Source organism: Lactuca sativa, chromosome 8 (genome assembly GCF_002870075.4).
Source record: "Lactuca sativa cultivar Salinas chromosome 8, Lsat_Salinas_v11, whole genome shotgun sequence".
NCBI lineage: Eukaryota > Viridiplantae > Streptophyta > Magnoliopsida > Asterales > Asteraceae > Lactuca > Lactuca sativa.
This window is the reverse complement of record NC_056630.2, coordinates 192,175,852-192,199,425: the sequence shown is the minus strand read 5'-3', so window position 1 is coordinate 192,199,425 and position 23,574 is coordinate 192,175,852. Positions and strand designations below refer to the sequence as shown.

At 33.8% G+C, this 23,574-nt stretch overlaps 1 protein-coding gene across 2 annotated transcripts; it reads left to right on the top strand.

Annotated features, from left to right (window-relative positions):
* The first annotated feature begins 4,495 nt into the window (after positions 1–4,495).
* Positions 4,496–23,089, top strand: LOC111911777 (callose synthase 5). Of its 2 annotated transcripts, XM_052766115.1 has the most exons (41): positions 4,496–4,749; positions 4,957–5,057; positions 5,865–5,986; positions 6,092–6,188; positions 6,269–6,379; positions 6,449–6,577; positions 6,685–6,777; positions 7,003–7,094; positions 7,210–7,336; positions 7,772–7,909; positions 8,002–8,078; positions 8,157–8,235; positions 8,318–8,440; positions 8,522–8,636; positions 10,090–10,433; positions 11,363–11,415; positions 11,505–11,565; positions 11,652–11,733; positions 12,026–12,075; positions 12,207–12,293; positions 12,601–12,723; positions 12,819–12,913; positions 12,997–13,242; positions 14,048–14,171; positions 14,254–14,348; positions 14,850–14,970; positions 15,072–15,223; positions 15,821–15,930; positions 16,030–16,155; positions 16,222–16,290; positions 17,076–17,265; positions 17,348–17,459; positions 17,783–17,902; positions 18,166–18,281; positions 18,368–18,451; positions 18,629–18,741; positions 18,809–19,038; positions 20,223–21,020; positions 21,862–21,912; positions 21,998–22,183; positions 22,583–23,089. In XM_052766115.1, the coding sequence occupies exons 1-41, from the start codon at positions 4,509–4,511 to the stop codon at positions 22,811–22,813; spliced, it is 5,814 nt and encodes a 1,937-aa protein (XP_052622075.1). In that variant the 5' UTR covers positions 4,496–4,508; the 3' UTR covers positions 22,814–23,089. The 2 variants fall into 2 exon arrangements, with proteins under 2 accessions (XP_052622075.1, XP_023763287.2); XM_023907519.3 differs by lacking the exons at positions 4,496–4,749; positions 4,957–5,057 and having other exon boundaries at positions 5,717–5,986.
* Positions 23,090–23,574: the final 485 nt, after the last annotated feature.

Here is a 23,574-nt window from a genome sequence, read left to right as displayed (position 1 = left end):
TCAATATCATCTAAAAAATATTCCAAAATAATATTTTTTTTAAAGTACATGTCGTTAATAAACTTTTTTTTATTTGCAAATTTCAATACTAAAAACAAAATTTCCTTAGAAAATTGTCATATTAATAACCTACTAATTAACATTTAAATTTATATATTACATAAGTGGTTCACTTGTGAACAAAAATACATAAATGGTCTATATTTGAAATGTTTTTTACATAAATTGTCTATATGCAAAAGAAAATGAGAATGTACTTTCCATTAACAAAATGTTTTCAAAAAAATCCTATTAATGAGCTCTAATGTACATAAAATAAAACTTTTCTAGATTAGCCAAAAACAATACGAAAAAGTCCTTTTTTGAAACTACGATGCTATTAATGAGCTTTTTTGCAAAGTTTAACGCTATTAATGAATATTTTGTTTTCTAGAAGACAATCCTTTAAATTATCTTCAATATACAAAAAATGTAATTTTCCATATCAACTAAAAATAATTCAAGGAAAAGTCATTTTTTTAAGAGTATGATGCTATATTTGAACCTTTTTTTTTCAAAGTTCAATACTAAAGCAATTTTTTCCAGAAAATATCATAATATAAGGTTAAAAGAGCATATTATAAAATACTTATCGATCTATATGAGCAAGAATTAAACATTTCCATTAATATCCAAAAAGACATATATAAATCATGCCTCATTCTGTAATCAATTCCAACGCACCACAATGTGGAATCGTCTCAGTGGCAGCATTTCAGAACTCAAACCACAATGGATAATCAATATGAAGAGAAGCTGCAATAAAAAATAATAATTGTCACCATCTTATACAAACATTATAGATTATTGGGGTGTTAGATAGCGTAATAACTTGCCAATAAAAAAATACCAACACCTTGTAGACATCACATGTACAACATTTAATAAATATACAAAAAAATATTATATAAAATAAACTATGGTTATGATATCTCTTCTAGGGTACATATGATTATTGAAATTAGTGCCAACAAAAATCTTCAATATTTAAATGACTCTAAATACAACTACCCTCCAGTTTTAGGGCCCTTGACTTCACCCCACTCCCAAGCAGAAACGGTCCCTCAAATGGTTTATATTGCAACTTTTATACTAATATCTTCCCTTATCGCTGAGAAAACCTTGATACGCAAAATGTTACCAACCCTATTTTCAAGAGTGTAGGTTGTACCCATTTATCATTGAGAAAGTAAACTCAATAAGAAGATTCAAACCAGTTAAACAAAAGAATAAGGTTGTGCAAGGTTCTTACTATGCTTCTCGGCATGCCCAGACAACACAAGTTAACCAAAAAAACCTGTCAATTAACCAAAATTAACCAATCCCAAACATTTTCCAATAAGATTTATCGATGTAATCTATTTACATGGTATACTAAAACTTTGTATTTTCTTTGCTACTAAGTCTAAAATATGTTTTTTAAAATATTAAAAAAGGATAAGTAATAACTTATTTCTGAGAGCCCACTTTGTATTTTTAAAGATGTTTTTTACAATAAATCAAAACACATAACTATTGGGTTTTGCTGAGTTGTAGAATATGTGGATTACTCAATGGTATAAGGGTTTAAATTTCATCTTCAAATCCAGGAAGGGATTGAATGGGTAAAACATTATAGATATTAACTCGAGTATATCTTCCATTAAGGACCTGGTAAGCCATAACAAAATCATTGACTAAATGAATATACAAAAATGTAAAAATAAAAAAGAAAATCGACATACACAAATTCACTACCTAGTAGACATATCTTTCAAATTGAAATAATGGATGAGAGGTAGCGGTGCTGCTGTGTGCATCATTTTGCTCTCCAGATATCTATAACTTAAAAAATCAAAATCAACAATATAGATCATAAGAACAAAAATCGAAGCAAATTATGAAAATGTAACCATTGTGGATTTAAACTTAAATCGAAAGGTTTTATAGACTGGAACTTCATAGTTGAAACAAAATAAAAGAAACATAATCTAAAACGTACCCAAAATCGATTTAAACTACGACCAAATTAAATTAGAATCCAAAGAATTTTCTCTCTATATCATTCCTCCTTCTTTAATTATGATTGAACAAAAGACTAGTCTACACAGATCGAAGCCGACATATATTCTATTTCTTCTTTCCCCATTTTCTTCCTCTTTACAAAACTTAGGTTAGATAGATTATGTAAAGAAAAAAGGGAGAGAGCGTAGGGGTACTGGTAATGAGGGATGAGACGGGACATTTTTTCATTTAATTTTTGGTGAGATTTAATTGTCATTAATAGAATTCTTAATTTAATTCTTTTTATTTTTGGTGAGATTTAACTGTTATTAATAGAATTCCTATTTAATTAATTTTATTTTTGGTGAGATTTAATTGAGATTAATAGACTTCCTAATTTAAAACGTAATATATGTTTTATAAAATTTGTGGACAAAAATAAAAAGATTGACAAAGATTATGTCAGCAAATAATCCAATGATGGAAAATATAGGATTGAAATGTAATCCATGACCCTGATTTCTTCAAGTTAAAATTATATGTTCTCTTTTAATTTAATAATATTTAGAGACATTGACACGAAATTAGATAATAAAATAGTTTACTAAATACAATTAATAGATTTTGGACTAAATAAATATTTTGTTGCTAGTTCGGTGATACAAATTTTCTCAAACTTCTCACTTTTTGTATTAAAAACTACATTTTCAAAACAATTTGTAAGTTGTGCATCCGAGTTTGTACATTTATCTGGATTTATGAGTTTCATTTCTAGCATTTGCATATCTTAACCATATTACTTCGGACAGTGACGACAGCTCTCCCTCAACCTGTATCGTAAGGACACGTGTCCTCTCGCAAACAGACTTTGCATCCTCCTCTTCCCGCCCGCAAATCATGAGGGAGTTGATGAGAAATCTCATTTACCACCAAATCTAACACCCGTTTCTCTCTCTGTAATCTCGTGTTTATCGTTGCAGCAGATCGTCGCCGAAGAAGATTCATCATCAATAAAACCAAAATCGTCAGGTAATCATTTTCGTTATCTTCAAACGAAGCTATGTTTCTCTCTGTAATTCTTCGTGTTCAACTAAATTATGAGTTTCGATTGCTACATCTCCGTGATGGTTTTAGATTTTCCGTTTTGTGTCGAATGATCTAAATTTCTGGTTAAGCTATGTATAATGCATACAGAATATGAATATTGAACGAATTTAATAACATTATGTACCTGAATTTCATTCCAAAAATCTATATTCAGGTTTAGTTTCGTTATTTTCAACCGAAATTGTGTATGTATATGTATTTCTTCACGTTCGTCACAAAAATCTCAATTCAGGTGTGTAGTTTCATTATCTTCAATTAAAATTCTGTTTCTCTCATTAATTCTTCATGCTCATCACAAACATCTAAATTCATGTGGTTAGCTTCATTGTCGTCAATTAGAACTCGGCTCCTTTCTGTAATTGTCCATGTTCATCACAAAAATCCATATTCAGGCGATTAGTTTCATTATCTTCAGTTAAAACTCTGTTTTTCTGTGTAGTTCTTCATGTTTCACTGAATTTTAAGTTTCGATTTCTATCTCTGTCTATTTTTCTGCAATTACGGCTTTCATGTATGTATTTTTGAGAATTTCAGATTAAGTTTCTCTGTAGTGTATACAGAGTACGAATATTGAATGAATTTCATAACATGTTGATACCTGAGATCTGGATGTGTGTATCTCCCATAATTCCAGCTCCGATTTGAAGATTTTAAATTTTATAGTTACTTAATTTTGCACAATGTATACGGAAACCGACTTTTGAATAAACTTATGAAGGTTTTCTTATCGAGAATGGATTAGTGCAGGTTAGGTGTGTGTCAGGGTGTTCTTTGAAAGTCCAATTTTCATTTGTTTGCATGTGTACTCTTTTTTAGGATTTCAGCTTCTGTTTGATATTCTTTTGAAAGTTCCAGAGCAATTCTTGAATGATATATACAGATTGCGAATGTTGAATAGGATTCATAATATATTTGTACAGAGCTTTAGATTAGTTCTGAGATTGAGATTTGATTATGCATTTTCTAGGATTCTAGCTTTCATTTACAAAAATTGAAATATTGACCAGCTTTTGCATATATATAAAAACTTCGTACTGTTGAAAATTCGTGTGTTTTCCAGCTCCGATTGAATTTTCAGGAACTGTCTGATTAACGAATGTCTGATTAATTTTTAGCATATCCTGTATAGAATAATAGAGGTGAATGATCGATTGAACTTGATAATTGTTTGTTCGTGTATTCTTTGGAATTGCACAGCCCTAACTTATGTGCATGTGTTTATGCTGACATTTTGTTCTGAATTTGTTGCTAGAGTTGTTCCTGCATCTTGTACTATTAAGATTACTGAAACTGATGAATTTTGTTGTTGTTGAATATGTGTAACTGCGTATTGTATGATAGGGAGAGAGAATGAAGAGGTAAGGAGATAAAGGAGAAAGATGGAAGAAGGCAGCGTGGGAAAGAAATCAGGAAAGGCGATGGCATCATCGTCTTCCCAAAGTGCTGAATTTTCTGGACCACAAGGGTTGACGAGGAGACCTTCACGAAACGCTGCCACAACCACCTTCTCCATGGAGGTTTTTGATAACGAGGTGGTCCCCTCGTCCCTCCAACAAATTGCCCCCATTCTTCGTGTTGCAACTGAGATTCAACAAGACCGACCTCGTGTTGCTTATCTTTGTAATTCCTTCTCCCTTATCCTCTTCTCAACTCCTTGTTTTGATACTTGGTCATTCATTCTCTTAGATCATGCTTATATGGTGTATACAAAAACTTTTTCACAATCAAATATGTCTACTTATAACTATAGTTATTTTTTTTTATCAGCAAACTACTTATTATTTATTTATTTTTTTTAATTTTTATGTTTTGTTATGTATGAAAAAGGTCGGTTCTATGCATTTGAGAAAGCTCATAGATTGGATCAAAGCTCCAATGGACGTGGTGTTCGCCAGTTCAAAACCGCTCTCCTCCAACGTTTAGAAAGGGTAATATATTTATGCATTTAAGTTCTTTTACTTGTTTTTGTGCAATATAAAAAGCTATTGTTTGTTTTTCAGTTATAGTTTACTTTTAACAGTCTTATTAAAATCAAAAACTTTGAAATTATAATGTTTGGAATATAATTCGAACTAAAATAATTTTTTAACTTCTATTGTTTTCTCAAAAGAAAGGTTACACGTTATATATTTTAACTGTTTAAAAACTAATTGATATTTTAATTTTGTTTATATTAAATATGGTCTTGGCCACAAAAAATTACATGATGATTAAATTCAACAGAAATCATAATGTTTTTCAAAATTAAATTGAACATAAATTGGAAAATAATGCTATCAAAATGTTAAATAACTTTTAGATATTCCGTATCCTAATTTTTATTTTTATTTTTAAATTTTTATCTTTAGCATATCATTGTATAGGATTTTGATTTAGTATCCATAGAAACATACTACTATATATTTAAGATTCATGAAAACTTATATTTCTTAAAAAGGGAGATGATATTTCCAATTAATTGTGTTTTTGATTTTATGGTAATGAGAAAGGCGGGGCGGAACTGAAAATAAATTAAAGACAAGTATATAAATGCCATTATTCAAAATAGACCACAGTTGAAGCATGCATTTGGGGATTAGGGCTCATTAGCTACTCATTCGAAAAGGATTACCTTTCGAAATTCCGGTGTCACTTACAACTTCCATATCCAATTTACTAAATATCTGATCTATCTAATAACGAATTCCTTGAGTTTCGAAAGAAAAGTAACTGAAATTGGCAATGTGCTTCATCAGGACGATGCCTCAAGTGTTGCCGCTCGTGTTAAAAAGACGGATGGGCGGGAAATTGAGAGCTTCTACAAACAATATTATGAAAAATATGTCAAGGCACTCGATCAAGGAGAAAAAGCAGATAGGTACCTAGTCAAGCATATATGTAATTTTTGAAGAACAATAAAAATAAAGTTTTATAGAAAATGAAAGTTTGATTGACATCTTCTACTCATTGTCTTTATCACCAGAGCCCAACTTGGAAAAGCTTACCAGGTGGCTGGAGTGCTTTTTGAAGTCCTCTGCGCCGTTAACAAGTCTGAAAAGGCCGAAGAAGTTCCTGCTGATGTCAGCTCCCGTCTTTTCATTATATTGGTTATTTTATGGTTTTGTTCATTACATAATATATCTGATGTTTGTACGCATAGATCATTGCATCAGCTAGAGAGGTTGAGGCAAAGCAGGTTATATATGCACCCTACAACATTCTGCCTCTTGATTCTGCCGGTGAATCACAATGCATCATGCAGTTTGAGGAGGTACCCCTCCTATTGATTTTAATTCTAAAGATGAAATTTATATTTCAATTAATTTTTGGGAAACCGCAGATTAAGGCATCAGTGTCTGCTCTGAGGAACACATGTCGCTTAAATTGGCCTGCCTCTGTTGATCAGCACTGGCAGATATCAGGAGAATTGGATCTTCTTGATTGGCTAAGGGCAATGTTTGGGTTTCAGGTATGTAGTCTATCAAGATTAATTCTACTATTGAAGACCGTGGCTGTTTACATATTGGATTTATATATCTATTGCATAATGTACATTCTGTTTGAAAATGTTTCCAGAAAGACAATGTCAGGAACCAAAGGGAACATCTGATCTTGCAACTTGCCCATCCTCAAGCAAGGCTGACGCCTAAGCCTGAGCCGATTAACAAGGCATGCACCTCATGTAAAACCTACTTTTGTCCATTCTGAGAGAACCTTCTTGACTCTTTGACTGGTTTATGTGTTTTCCATGACAACAACTACAAAGTACAAACCAAATGATCTTTCTTTATGTATACACTCCTAATGCATACACAACATCTTGTGTATAAACTATCATAATGTTTTACATGTCTTAATTTGCTTTGCATAACTTCTAAAGTCACTGTGATGCAGCTTGATAATCGAGCAGTCGATGTGGTTATGAACAAGCTTTTCAAAAATTATAAAACCTGGTGCAAATTTTTGGGAAGACCGCACAGCTTAAGGTGAGTTATATAACCCAGGTATTGTTCCCGAATGTAATCTTTTATGGTAGTTGATAGTTGTGTGCATGTAATATTTTTTGTGGTCCATAGGTTTACTAAAGCCGTTGCTTTGCAGGCTCCCTAAAGAACAAGAAGAAGTGCAACAGAGGAAGCTACTCTACATGGGCCTCTATCTTCTTATCTGGGGCGAGGCTGCCAACGTACGCTTTATGCCGGAGTGTCTGTGCTATATCTTTCACAATGTAAGTACTCCATTAGTTTATCACAATTCTACAGTGCTATGTGTGCCAATAAGTGTTAGGAGTAAATGCAAGAAATAGCAATGCACTTCCATTACAGCATTGTACTATGAAAAATGTATCCAACTATAGCAATGCCATCCAAATACAAAGCATTTTTCACTGCTACAATTCAGTCGATTTTTAAAATACAATGTCCCGATAAGAAAAAAAAATTGAAAGTACAACTCTATATATGGGTAGATTTTTCAAATTCCAGTTTGTTGATAAGAAAATAAGTCAAAGTGCAATGCTGTAATAGAAAGAAATGAAAGTGAGATGCTATAATAATAAAAAATAATGAAAGTATGTTGCTATTTCTTGGATTAGACCTAAATTTAACGCATGAATTTGAAGATTGTTTATATATTTCATGACCATGCCATACTATCCATTCAGATGGCATATGAACTCCATGGTTTGTTGGCTGGAAACGTCAGCATTGTGACTGGAGAAAATATCAAGCCTTCTTATGGTGGGGATGATGAAGCCTTCCTTCGCAAAGTTATAACTCCAATTTATCGGGTCATTGAAAAGGTACCCCAGGCCTCCAGTTGCAACCCCATGCACATCTAATCAAATGTGATGTTTTTAAGAATTAATTAATGGTGCTTGTTGTAATGATCAAGGAAACCAAGAGAAGCAAAAATGGAAAGGCCCCTCACTCTGCTTGGTGCAACTATGACGATCTTAATGAATATTTCTGGTAAAGTCTTGAAACAGTTGATGAGAAAAAAAAGTGGTCTCAAACTTTCTGAACAAAATTTCTTCTCTGATATTATAGGTCACCAGATTGTTTTGCTTTGGGTTGGCCTATGCGTGATGATGGCGATTTTTTTAGATCAACACGTGACACGACACAGGTTCGTCTCTTTTGAATATAAACACCGGGGGTTTCAACGGACAAGCGGATTTCTTTTCTAAAAAATATAAACCTGATGACAGGGAAAGCTAGCACCTCATAAGGCTGGAAGCCTTGGAAAATCATATTTTGTTGAGACACGATCATTTTGGCATACATTTCGAAGTTTTGACCGTTTGTGGACATTCTTCATACTAGCTCTTCAGGTAAGAAACAGATATAGATTCAATTTTGCTTTCCTGCAATTTACATTTTAATGCAATTTATCTTGAACTGTTCAATTGCAGATTATGATTATCCTTGCATGGAATGATGTTCCGGTATCGGATATCTTTGACAAGGATGTGTTATATAGATTATCCAGTATCTTCATTACAGCAGCTTTTCTTCGATTCTTCCAAAGTATGTTCCTTTTTCTTTATTTCTCAAGTTAATAATAATCATAATACCTTATGATCAGTTGGTTTGTTCCGATGATTACACCCTCGTCTTATTGAGTCAGTTCTTGATTTTCAATCTTTTATCATCGTATGGATTATTTTCAAGAGCTGTTTGGGTATATATATTAAAATCTGGAAGTATAATGTTTATCATTCTGTGACGTCTGTGAATGCATCAAAATACGTAGTTTGATGTCTGGATTAAAACTTGTAGTGATAAAGTGATCTTACAACTCATTACAGTAAGTTTGTCTAAAATTGGAATAACCCTTCTGTGCTCCAACTTGAGGAGTTGTTAGCCTCATCGTCATAGTGCATGGTACTTTAGTATTGATCTTTTTTTTTAAAATATATTTATTTATGTTTATGAATAATAGCTATTAGTAACGTATGAACTTTTTAAAGTTAGCTAGTGGCGAGAGTACATTGCAGTTTGACTTCTAAAATTAGTAAGTACCTTTTTCATCAAATATGATATGGATTATGGAACATCTAGGCGCCCCATTCCAAGTGCTGAAATTTGTATACCGAGAGCAAGGTACAACTTTCACTGCGTAACGTACTACAAGTCACTGTGGGGATTGTTTCTTTGAACTCTTTTTCTTATTTTTAACTCATGATAACTATACAAAACTATAAATATGTGAAAGAAATGAAATTCTTATAGAGCGAATTCATAAAAAATTCCAATCTGAATAGTACTAGCCAGCCTCCCAAGAAAGCCAGTGTTGGCTAACAGATTGAAGAAAACAACGTACAAATTCCAAATTCCTTAAAAACCCCATTTCCTGTAATATAGTTATAGAAACTAGAATACAAAACAGAGAAGATAATCATTGTCTATTGATGCTTTGCATATAATTCTCGAGCACCCAGAAGAATTTGGCATACCTTTTTTTATAGATTTTAATTCAAGTAAGCAAGTAAAATATATGGCAGATCATACTTCAGGTTGTTGGCCAATTATTGTCAATCATCTAAGTATACGATTAGAAGAAAAAATAGCAACGTACTTTCATTGATTTGTTTGTCATAGCCTCCTACATTAAATTTCTTCCTATTACAACATTGTACTTTGAAAAATCTACTCACTTGTAGAAAATGTCATCCGATTACAAATAAACTTTTATTGCCATAATTAGGTAGATATTTGATATTTCAAAGTACAATGTACTAAATAAGAAAATAATTAAAAGTATATGCTAGAACTAGGTAGAAATTTTAAAGTACAATTCTTTAATAAGAAAAAAAAACCTAAAGTGCAATGATGTGTTAGAACAATATGAGAGTAGGATGCTATGATGCCCAAATGAATGGAACACATTGATATTTCTTGCGGTTAACCCTCTTAAGTAAATGCAGAATTTCCACTTATTCTGAAATTTATAAATTTATTTTGATTTGATTTGTAATAGGTATATTGGACATTGTTTTGAACTTCCCTGGATATCATAGATGGAAGTGTACAGATATATTGAGGAACGTTCTGAAGATTATTGATAGCCTTGCATGGTCCATTGTTCTTCCACTATGTTACATACACCAAAACGACAATAACTCAATGCCATTTGGAAGAATAAAAGATATTCTTTCTTCCCTTGACCGATTTGAGGGCATTCCTTCTTTATATCTCATGGCTGTGACGTTGTATTTGATTCCAAATTTACTCTCAGCAGCACTCTTCATTTTCCCTATGCTTCGACGATGGATTGAAAACTCTGATTGGCTTATTGTAAGATTTCTTCTATGGTGGTCGCAGGTACAAACTTTTGTCTATTATTCCCTTCTTTGAAGTTTCACAGCATGTTTGTCTGTGGACTCTGGTGGAATCTGATGGAATTGGCATTTGAGATTCCAGGCACATGGTGTCTTTGGTTTCGAAATGGACAATTCTATTCCTTCAGATTCCTTCAAATTCTATGTTTGATGGATTTCATCATTCCTAGGGTAGGTGGAAAGAATTCAATTTCATTCTTCTTTTAAATTTTTTTTTTTATTAAAAGACCAAAATACCATCCTAAAACATTTAGTGAGCCAACCGTCCCCACGGTTTATCACACACTCATTTGTGAGCTGTATCGTATTGTACGGACAATAAAGGACAAACATGTACCTATCATATCATTCCCATATGACCTTATATCAATATTCAACTACTAACAAACATCGCCACATCTTGAAATTTTAGCTGTACAACAATCATGTTGTTAGTATATTATGATTATTAATTATTCTTAAACGATAAGAAAAGACTAATTTGGTCCTATTGAAGATATTCATGCTCATGTAGATGGGTATAACTTTTGAAGTGATACTTCTGCTTCGTGATATCAAAGTGACTGTTTTTCGAAAATATGTTGCTATTTTACCTTCTCATCCAAAATCTTTTCTCATCCTCTTATTTGTTTAGTATGGTACAGACTATTTATCAGATATTGACTGTGTATTTTTGCTATGTTCTACTTAATGAATGTGTATGTGTATTTACTCACATAACCACAAATTATTTTTTTGTTCCTTCATGGTTGTATAATCAGAGAAATTTCCCCTTTGTTACTATAAAAAACATCATTTTTTACAGCTAGCTAATACAATCAAACAGAAATGATAACTGATAATCATTAATAGTTAAGTCTCACTCATACGCATTAATTGATAATCTTCATCGTTTTATCTGGTTATCTGCAGCCCAGAATCTATGTCGGGAGAGGAATGCATGAAAGTCAATTTGCCCTTTTGAAGTAAGTGCAGAGTCTTTAACTTGTTACCTGCATATTATTTCGTAGACAGTTATCAGAAATTTACAGCTACATTTATTTGTCAATGGCAGGTATACCCTCTTTTGGGTAGCTCTCTTATCTGCAAAGTTTTCTTTCAGCTATTTTGTTCAGGTTAGCTCTCTCTAATTTTATGTTACATTAGATAGAAGTCAACAATTGGATAAATTCTGTTACAGTAAATATTTTCTGCTCCACAGATAAAACCTTTAATCGAGCCTACAAAAGAGATTATGAAAATCAGACGTGTACAGTATGCTTGGCATGAATTCTTCCCAAATGGTTTGTGATTCTTTAGGTCTTTCTTTTATTCTCAGTTATAGCATGGTACTTTCAATATTTTCTTATTAGGACATTTTACTTTGAAAATTTAACCCAATTTTAGCTGTGCAAAATTGTTTTGTATCTGGATGACATTGCTATGATTGGGTAGATTTTCTAGTACAATGCTATAATACGAAGAGATAAAAGCATGATGCTTTAATATACTAGTCACTGAAAGTACGTTGCTATTTCTTGCATTTCCCTGTTTATTCTTTGTTATTGATTTTCATATTTTTTCATGAACATGCAGCTGAAAAAAACTATGGAGGGGTTGCTGCACTCTGGTTACCTGTTATTTTGGTATCTTCTACCTTATTATTTCATTGCTTAGTTGCAATATTAGTGTTTTCATCTTTAATTGTTGTTTCTGCTGTTACTGTTGTTATCTCTGATTGTCCACTGGCATGATATGCTTCATATTTATTACTCAGGTTTACTTTATGGACACTCAAATTTGGTATGCTATATTTTCAACTTTGTGCGGTGGTATTATCGGGGCGTTTGATCGTTTGGGAGAGGTATTGTGATACTCTCTTTTTAAATATCCAGCTGTGTTAATTCTTAAGAAGACACACATCTGCATTTGGCAATGTCTTAGTTTCAATCTTGATTAGCTGAAAAAATCTGAACCAAGAGACTACTACCCAAAAGATTGGTGATTGAACTGAACTTTTAAAGCAGACACTGAAAGTTGTGAAATAGCAAAACAGTCCCTGAACTTTGAAAAACGCAAAATTGAAACAGAAACACAAGACTACTACTAGAGTTCTGACTGTAAGATGTAAACAAAAGCAAATTTGATAACATTCCTGTTTATTGTCACAGATACGAACACTGGGCATGCTAAGGTCACGCTTCCAGTCTATACCCGGTGCATTCAATGCGTATTTGTTGCCATCTGACAGGGCTAAGAAAAAGGGGTTTTCTCTGTCTAAGCGATTCGCAGAGGTACTTGATTTTTCAAAGTATATATAATACGCTAATAAGAACCTTTAACTTGTAGACGAATGATTCATGAGAATGTTATTATACTATAAAAATAGGTTACACCAAATAGGAGAACTGAAGCAGCAAAATTTGCTCAATTGTGGAATGAAGTTGTATGTAGTTTCCGTGAAGAAGATTTCATAAGTGACAGGCAAGGCTGCTAATCCAACTTTTGATTTTGTTTAATTTATCGAAAAAGGAGTTCAAACTTAGCTCCAAATTTGTCTATTGCAGGGAGATGGACCTGATGTTAGTTCCATATTCTTCAGATCCCAGCCTTAACCTAATTCAGTGGCCACCATATTTGCTTGCCAGCAAGGTTCCAATTGCACTTGACATGGCAGTTCAGTTTCGATCCAAGGATGCTGATCTTTGGAAGCGTATATGTGCTGATGAATATATGAAGTGTGCTGTCATTGAGTGCTACGAGTCCTTCAAACTTGTGCTGAATGCTTTAGTTGTTGGACATACCGAAAAAAGGTTAATCTTCTGAATTTCCACATCTACCCCTACAAGAAGCTTTTTACCCCAAAATAGTAAAACACACTGAAAATGAAACCTGTTAGCAATTATAAAGAGGTTAAACTTGATAGAAATTAATCCCTCTATTCTATGGAAGTTGAAACATTTTCTAATTTGGGCTATCCATAAAAAATTGCAAATTCTCCTTTATTTTGGCAAATCTCCAAGTTATAGTTACCCACTTGCCTTTTGTCATTGTTATAACTTTATGGATGCTATTTATTATAGTGCACAAGATTCTCTTCTCGTGAATAGCAATTTAGATATATACTTGATAGTCAAACACTTCTATAAAATTGATGGACCTTGACACCAATGACCAAACCCTGTAGTAATAGGAAAAACGTATGTATTGCTTAGGGTTTAGGGTGTAGGGTGTATCATACACTTCTCATGCACAATCATATTATCATGTCATCATGTGCATCGTAATCACTTCAACATACATTGTAGGGACTTCTTCTCAACATCACATCACTCTCCTTGTTACCCTATCGAATTCCTTCTCTAGATCGATATACATCACCTACAGATATTTTTTTATCGATCGTTTGATCAAGAAGATAGACTGTTGTTTGTCTTTGTGGTGTGGAAACAAACTGGTTTTCGGCATCTTCTTCTTCCTTCAAAAATGAAAAATCACTTTGTATTTTAAGTTGTATAATTATGGCTTACGAGATTAGCCAGATAAAGTAGATTGGTATAGCTTACTAAATTATGTAGAAAATAAACATCTTACATCTGATTGTTGTTCTGATGACAGGATAATTGGTATCATTATAAAAGAAGTTGAAAGTAACATTTCAAAGAACACCTTTCTAACGAATTTTAGAATGGGATCTCTACCTACTCTTCGTAACCAATTTGTGAAACTGGTTGAAAGTCTGGTGAGTCCTTGAGAAATAAAAGTTAGATGTTAGCTTACTACTGATCACTTTATTTAACATTGTGAAAATTTCCATATTGCAGAAAGAGGCTGATGAATCTAAGCACAACACTGTGGTTTTATTGCTTCAGGACATGTTAGAAGTAGTTACGCGGGACATGATGGTCAATGAAATTCGGTTTGTGCTTTTGTGCATTCCATTAGTATAACAAAAATGCATCATCGTTTCTTAGGAAATATATATGCAAGGTTTAAATGCAAGAAATAGTAATGTACTTCCATATATATAATATATGTTTATTATGCCATCCTACTTTAATTTATTCTTATTACAATATTGTACTTTGAAAAATCTATGCAATTATAGCCTTGTCATACTAGTACGAAACAATTTTCATTGCTATAATTGGATAAAATTTTCAAAATATAATGTCCTATAAAGAAATAGAAAGTGCAAGTATAATGCTAGCTATGGGTAGATTTCTCAAAGTACAATTCCATAGTAAGTAAAAAGTGAAAAATACAAGGTTGTAATATGAAAAAATGTGATAAGTAGGATGTTATGATACACAAATAAATGAAAGTACATTGTTATTTCTTGCATTTGGCCATATTTTCAATAACTTTATTCTCGTAAGTTCAACAAACATAATCGTGACCTCGTAGATGTTTGTTTCAGTGAACTAGTGGAATTAGGGCATGGTAGCAAGGATTCTGGAACACAGCTGTTTGAAAAAGCTATGGACTCAAGACCTGCAATTGCATTTCCTCCTCCTGTTACTGCCCAATGGGAAGAACAGGTTACCCATATCTTCCCATTGCACATATTATTTACTTTTAGTTCATGGACCCACACACACAGTGACATTGGCACTTAACCTTTACTTTGTGGTCATTACAGATAAAGCGGCTTTATCTTCTTCTGACAGTAAATGAATCTGCCATGGATGTGCCTAAAAACCTTGAAGCAAGGCGGAGGATCACATTTTTCACAAATTCATTGTTCATGGATATGCCACGTGCACCTCGAGTCCGTAAAATGTTATCATTCAGGTACATGAAGTTTTGTTCATGGTATACTTACCTTGTAGGTTGAAAATTCTAAAAAGCCAATTATTATGTATAGGTTAAATGCAAGAAGTTGGAACATACTTTCACTTATTTGTGTATTTAAGCATCCTACTTTCATTTCGTCCTATTATAACATTATATTTAAAAAAATCTACCCATTTATAGCAATGCCATACAATTCAAAAGCAATTCTCGTTGCTATAATTGGGTAAGCCTTTCAAAATACAATGTCCTAATAAGAAAAGATATTATAAAGTACAGTGCTATAATTGGTAGGAAATAGGAAATGCAGAGTACAATGCCTTAATTAGGAAAAAAATGAAAATACAATGTTGTAAATTTGTAATAGAAAAACAAAATGAAAGTAGGATGCTATAATAAACAACTAAATGAAAGCACATGGTTATTTCTTGCGTACAAACACCAAACACCACATCATGTGCATCAAATAGAGTGCGGTGTATGGTAGTACTAGTACATGAATCCAGAATAATATTTAGTTCATCAGTATAATACAATCATAGTTAATTGGAATTGCATTCGTCAGTATGAGATGATCATAATCGATTGGAAGTGCAGTGTCATGACCCCGTATTATAGTGAGGAGACTGTTTATTCAAAGAGCGACCTTGACATGGAAAATGAAGATGGTATATCAATCAAATACTACCTGCGAAAGATCTTTCCAGGTTCCGATACTTCTAAACTTCACCTCTTTAGTATATACAACTTCTTCCACAAACTTATAGTCGTATGATTATCTGAGAATGGAAATATTGTTTTGTCAGATGAATGGGAGAACTTCATGGAACGCATCAATTGCAAAGAAGATGCGGAGATTTTTGAAAGTGATGAAAGCATATTACAACTCCGTCATTGGGTTTCTTTAAGAGGACAAACTCTCTGCAGAACAGGTATTTCCACATATTAGTTTATTCTCAAAAAATTTATTGCATTCCTAATGGATGTCAGCATTTCAGTTAGAGGGATGATGTACTACCGGAGGGCATTGAAGCTTCAGGCTTTTCTTGACATGGCTACTGAAAAAGGTCAGAGCAAATTATTACTATCGGGTGCATATGCTAAAATGTTTCATAGAATGTCTTTGGAAGGAATGGACTCTGTCAAAGGAATTGGATTTTAAAGTGATAATCTGTCATGCGTTTGGTTGGCAGTAAATGGAATGGACTTCAATAATAGAAAATAAATAACTTTTTTATTTAGTTGAGTTATTGTTTTCATTTATTCCAATATATAATGAGGGTATTTTGGTCTTTTAGTAAAAAAAAAAAGGGAAGAATGGAATGGAATTCTTCTTCCCTCCCTTGGGAATGATCAAATCCATCAAACATGGAAGTTGAAGGATTCCGACAGAATTGACTTCCATCCCTGTGAACATGCCATTGAGTGGAATTCGGATTCCGATTCCAACCTTGAAATTTGACATGGCTATGCGAATCAAGTGTCTTATAAACATGACAATTCCTTGCCAAAAGTATTGTAATTTTGGGTTGTATACGCCAACTGTAAAGTTATATATTAGCCTTCCTTTTAATTTATGTAGACAGACTTTAATGGATTTCTATCACCTAGTGAGTCTCTACAAGGGCCCTTCTTCTATTTGATAAGAATCCTGAACTTATTTATGTCAGTCATAGCCAAGAGCTCTTCAATTTGATCCAACTTATTTAGGATGCTATTCCAAAATAGGCTCTAAGGTAGATAAAATAATATAAGAATATTATGGTGAACCGTTGGAGGCAAAAGAATCTTATGTAACTGACATGTTGAAGGTGATATTCTGTCCCTAACTCTTTGTATGTGAACCAAACAGAAATATTGGAAGGCTATAAAGCCATCACCATTCCGTCAGAGGAGGACAAGAAAAGCCAGAAGTCCTTGTATGCTCAACTAGAGGCCTTGGCTGATTTGAAATTTACTTATGTAGCCACATGCCAAAATTATGGAAACCAGAAGCGTAGTGGTGATCGTCGTGCAACAGACATTTTGAATTTGATGGTTAAGTAAGTATTTCATGGGAAAATAGAGGTTAATATAAAAAAAAATTTATACTATTTAGTAATCAAATAAAATCTTCTTGTGCAGCAATCCGTCTCTTCGTGTAGCATACATCGATGAAGTGGAAGAAAGAGAAGGAGGAAAATCTCATAAGGTCTACTATTCTGTGTTGATTAAAGCTGCAGATAATCTTGATCAGGTACTTGACCTTCTAGTTTCTGCCCAATATTCATGATTTTGATTTGATCTCTTTGCAACTATTCTACTTTCAATTATTTTCTTATTAAGGCATTGTACTTTGAAAAATCTACCTAATTATATGATCGTACTTCCATTTTTTCCCTTATAGCAATAAAAATGGCTTTGGATTTGGATGTCATTGGTATAATTGGGTAGAATTTTTCAAAGTACAATGCTGTAGTAGGAAGAAATGAAAGTATGATGCTTTAATTAATAAATTAATGAAAGTGCATTAAACTTTATTGAAATGTAGTGCTGAGTGCATCCTTTTTATTCTTGAAGGAAATTTACAGGGTAAAGTTACCCGGATCAGCAAAAATAGGAGAAGGGAAGCCTGAGAATCAAAACCACGCCATAATATTTACAAGAGGGGAAGCCCTTCAGACTATTGACATGAACCAGGTACATCCCTATCTATTTGTATTAGTTCTCAGATTGGTTTGACCTCACTCGAAATTAAACCCATGAGTCTTTATTACTATAAGGGTATGCTTAGTTGATTCCGATGGAATTGGAATTTGAGATTCCACTACGTGGCATGTCAGGTTGCCAAATAGACAGAATTCAATTCCGTCGTGATCATTAAACAGATTCCATTCCTTCAAAAATTCTCTGAACCAACCGTCCCTAAATAATTTGTTATTGTTTTTTGTTTCACGTTGCAGGACAACTACTTGGAAGAAGCTTTCAAAATGCGTAACCTGCTTGAAGAATTTCATGAGGATCATGGAGTGAGACCCCCAACAATTCTGGGGGTTCGTGAACACATCTTTACCGGAAGGTTTGTTCCATGTTCAAATTAGCTTTACACTTTTGTTTGGCCTTAAATTTAGACTTGTATTTAATATCATATTTTTTTCCCTGCAGTGTTTCTTCTTTGGCCTGGTTCATGTCAAATCAGGAAACGAGCTTTGTCACTATTGGTCAACGTGTCCTTGCAAGGCCTTTAAAGTATGTCACTTCTTCTAAATCAATCTAATATATTACTTATTTTGGTTTTCGGTCCAAACACAGTACAACTACAACCTGTTATGTTATCTCCCATCCTGTCAAATTCATTTGAAACTGATGTAAGAATTGAAAGGTTGCTATTTCAAACTGGTTATGCATTTTATTGGTTTGATTCAGGGTACGGTTCCACTATGGGCATCCTGATGTCTTTGACAGAATTTTCCACATTACACGAGGTGGCATCAGCAAAGCTTCAAAAGGCATTAACCTAAGCGAGGACATCTTTGCAGGTAAATTCTTGGATTTTTATACTCTCTTTGATGAACTTCCATTAAAATGCAACTTATTGTGATCTAGGGTTCAACTCAACGCTGAGACGTGGTAATGTAACTCATCATGAGTACATACAAGTTGGGAAGGGACGAGATGTTGGCCTCAACCAAATCTCACTCTTTGAAGCTAAAGTAGCATGCGGTAATGGGGAGCAAACTCTAAGTCGTGATATCTACAGATTAGGCCACCGCTTTGATTTCTTTCGGATGTTATCATTTTACTACACGACTACGGGCTTCTATTTCAGCTCTATGGTAATGCTTTCCTGATGCCATGTACTTCATTTCTTTGTTTTTTAATTATTATAGCATCGGACTTTCCATTTTTTTCAATTAGGCAGGACTGAACTAGCTTTCTAGGACTACTTTTGATGATGATGATGAGGGCATTCACTTATTTTGCATAGATGAGAGATTGTGAGCGAATCTGTGCCCTACCTTCTTTGTTGGGACCAAAAATTGCAATTTTTTGGCTTATTAACATCAGTCCTAGTCCCTATCAAACAAAACACAGTTGAGGCCATTCTGTTGTGCCTTGTTCTACTAATGTACTTAACAAATGGGTACTTAAGATCATTCACTGATCTTAAACACTCTGCTTGGGTAGTTCCCAACTGCTTTTATATCTGGAATACTTTACCAAATCACTAACCATTTTGAAGTAACTCAGTTCTTGCTTACAAATGCATACTCATCTATCTTAAAGCACTATATCCAATTATATGCTCAACAGCTTACTTAGACAAACTAAAGAGACTCTGAATTTAGGGATAATGATCATGATATATAAAAGTGACTTGCTAGGAAGTTAGGGTAAATTGCGGGAATAGCAACGTACCTCACTCATGTTACCGATGTGAACAATGTACTTTATTTTTTACCCATAATAGCAACATGCTTTTATTTTCTTACTGATAATAGCAACATAATTTATCTTTTTACCTATAATAGTAACGTACTTACATTTCATAACCAACATGTGCATTATACTCAATTTGTTACATATTGCTATTAATGGTAAAGAAATGTAAGTATTGTGCTCTTATGATTAAGGAATTAAAGGTTATATGTGTAAGAATATGTAAATTTTTTCTATTATGGGTTATATGTTGCTGTTTTTGATAGAAAAAAGTAAGCATGTTTCTTCTATCGGTAAATACATGTAACTACATTTGTAGCTTAGGAAAAAGTAGAGTATGTTAGCATGCATTGGCTAGGATTAGTACTCATGTCAATGAGACAAAAATTACAAATTTTTGTCCCACCCACGGACTCATTCCCAATCTCTCAACATGTGGACATATTTGCCCTCTTCAACCTATAAATTTGTCCAGTCTCGTCCCATTTAACAAAAGCAACCTTAATTTCTAAGAGGCAACTAAAATGTCAACTATCTAGTTCCTTATAGCTGACACAACATTTCTGTTAATACCATCCAGCTGGTGGTCCTTACAGTGTACGCATACTTATACGGAAGACTATACCTCTCTTTAAGTGGATTAGAGAGAGCCATCATGAAATCCGCAAAAGCAAAGGGAGATACTGCTCTAAAATCCGTCATGGCTTCCCAATCTGTAGTCCAATTAGGCCTTTTAATGGCCTTACCCATGGTTATGGAAATCGGACTAGAAAGAGGATTCAGAACAGCCATGGGTGACTTCATCATCATGCAACTCCAACTTGCTGCTGTCTTCTTCACCTTCTCTCTCGGCACAAAACTCCACTATTTCGGTCGAACCATTTTGCACGGTGGAGCCAAGTACCGAGCCACCGGGCGCGGGTTCGTGGTCAGACACGAGAAGTTTGCTGAAAACTACCGAATGTATTCACGGAGCCATTTTACAAAAGCCATGGAGTTGTTTATTTTGCTGGTGGTTTATCAGGCATATGGGGCGGCAGCCACCAGCAGCACTGCCTACTTTTTTCTAACGGTTTCCATGTGGTTTCTGGTGGTGTCATGGCTGTTTGCTCCTTTTCTTTTTAATCCTTCGGGGTTTGAGTGGCAGAAGATAGTGGAGGATTGGGAAGATTGGTCGACATGGATTAGTAACCGTGGTGGAATTGGTGTTCCGGCGAACAAGAGCTGGGAATCGTGGTGGGAGGAGGAACAGGAGCACCTTCAGTACACCGGTCTGATTGGACGTCTTATGGAAGTAATCCTTTCTCTCAGATTCTTCTGCTACCAGTACGGGATTGTTTATCAACTTAGAGTTAGCCAAAGCGATAAAAGCATCATGGTAAGTAAAACCTAAATCAGGTACTGTTTGGTATGATGGAATCGGAGAAGGAATGGAATGGTTCATTCTATTCGAATGAACCATTCTATAGGTTTCTCTTGCCTAATGGAAATGTAATTCACCATTCATGAAGGAATGTGATTACTTCCATTTTGTTGATTTTCAGTCTTCACAATGGAATGAAAAATTGCAACACTTTTAATGATTCAAATTTTTTGGGATTTTTTTTCACTATTATAATTAAACAACAGTTTTATTTTTCTAAACAGAACTGAAAATATTATTTTCATTAGGTTTAAATGCAAGAAATAACAATCTACTTTAATTTATTTGTTATTATAGCATTCTACCTTCATATCTTCCTTTTACAGCATTGTACTTTGAAAAATCTACCCATTTAGAGCAATTTTCATAAGCGAGTACATTCTCCATAAAGAAAATGAAAGTACAGTGCTATAATTGGGTAGATTTTCCAAAGTAAAAATCTCAAAAAGAAAAAATATTGAAAGTAAGAAGCTATTATAAACAAATAGATCATAGTACTTGGCTATTTCTTGCATTATCTTTTTCTTTTGTTATAACTTATTTGTGTTTCAGTTAGCTTTTATTATCTCTAATTTTTGTTTTTGTAAATGGAAGTGCTTTATTCATAATTAATATGAACTTTGAAGTATAGAATAGAGTTAATACTATACCTTATACTTACATATAATATAAAAAACTCATGAAAAATCCATTCCATTCCTACACCCCAACCAAACAGGGTTATGGAATGTAATGACTCATTCCATTCACTAGTAACATCTACCTAAGATAAAAGTTTTTCTTGCAACCATTACAGATATACGGTTTATCTTGGATTGTAATTCTTGCGGTTATAATGATCTTGAAGGTAGGTGCTGTAACCAAATTTCCATCATACCATTGGCGTTTCTTTTATCCCTCTTGTAATAGAAAATGGTTTTTATTTTTTGCAGATTGTTTCCATGGGTAGGAAGAAGTTCAGTGCTGATTTCCAGCTGATGTTCCGACTCCTGAAGTTGTTCCTGTTTATTGCATTGATGGCCACTCTTATAGTTCTCTTCCAATTCCTCGGGCTTACTGTTGGAGACATTTTCGCAAGCTTACTTGCATTCATGCCAACAGGATGGGCAATCTTGCAGGTATGCTTGCGCATTGCCTGGATAGATAAATGTATAAAAGATATTCAAATGAAAAAAAAAAAAATTAATGAAGGCAAATCTGTCGACAAATATGACTTAATTTGGAAAGCTTACTTTCCCCGACTTTGGTTCTGTATTAAGTCGTTCATTTTTCCATAAAGTAAACAGAAGCACATAGGATTGTGTCATGTCCCCATTTGGCCCATTAAGTCAAAAGGAAACATCAACTTAGTTTTGCTTGCTTACATTGCTATAATTAGTTAGATTTTTCAAAGTACTAGGATGTAACAGGAAGAAATGAAAGTAGGATGCTATAATAATGCTGTAACAGGAAGAAATGGAAGGTGGATGGTATAATAAACAAATAACTGAAAGTATGTTGTAAATTTTGATTTGCAGATAGCACAAGCATGCAGACCAGCAGTGAAGGCATTGGGGATGTGGGGGTCGGTGAAGGCACTGGGAAGAGGGTATGAGTATATAATGGGGGTAATGATCTTCACTCCCGTGGCAATACTTGCATGGTTCCCAATGGTGTATGATTTCCAAACCAGGCTTCTTTTCAACCAAGCCTTCAGCAGAGGTCTACAGATCCAACGTATTTTAGCTGGTGGCAAGAAGAACAAATAGTAGTAGTAGTAGCAGTCATAGTATTAGTGGTAGTACTCACTCTCATTACTCCTTAGTAGCATAAACACCTAGCAACTAGATATATGTAGAAGTTAGAATACATAGCTCAAATGCTCGATCAAGTGTAGGTTTCGCTCAATGGTATCACTTGTTTTTTCTCCGATTGCTGTTTGAATCTTTAACTTCGTCCATGGAAAATAGGAGGTCAATGCTTCGTGCACTTGTATTATCATGCACCGTTTGTTGCTTGGGTTTTAAAGCTGCGTTTGTTTGTTACATGGGACTGGATTACATTGAAAGCGTCTAGACAAGTTTCTAGGGTTAATTTTGATGATGAGGATGGATGTTTTTTTTCTTTCTTTTTCCCTTTTGTGTCACATCTTAATTGAAATTTTTGTCCCATTGGACCAAAGTTTTGCTTAGTGATCCACTAGCGTCCCCACACTAAGAGAAGATTTATGTTTTATAGCGCTCCTATAATGCCCTATATACTCGCCTCAATTCCAAACTTTTAATAACCTTTGGCTTCTTATCAGTCAATTTTTTTTCCTATGTAATAGCTCTTGTGTGTAGCAACTTCCAATCCAGGAATATGTGAAAACTAAACCCAACTTGAAGTTCTTAAAACAATTGTGATCACTCTTCAAAGATTTAATATTGAATGAGTGTTCATTACACATCTAGGAACCTCAAAGCCTGAAACGACATTCCTCTTTACAAAACTTAAGTACTTAACTAGGAGTATTCTACTATCATTTTTT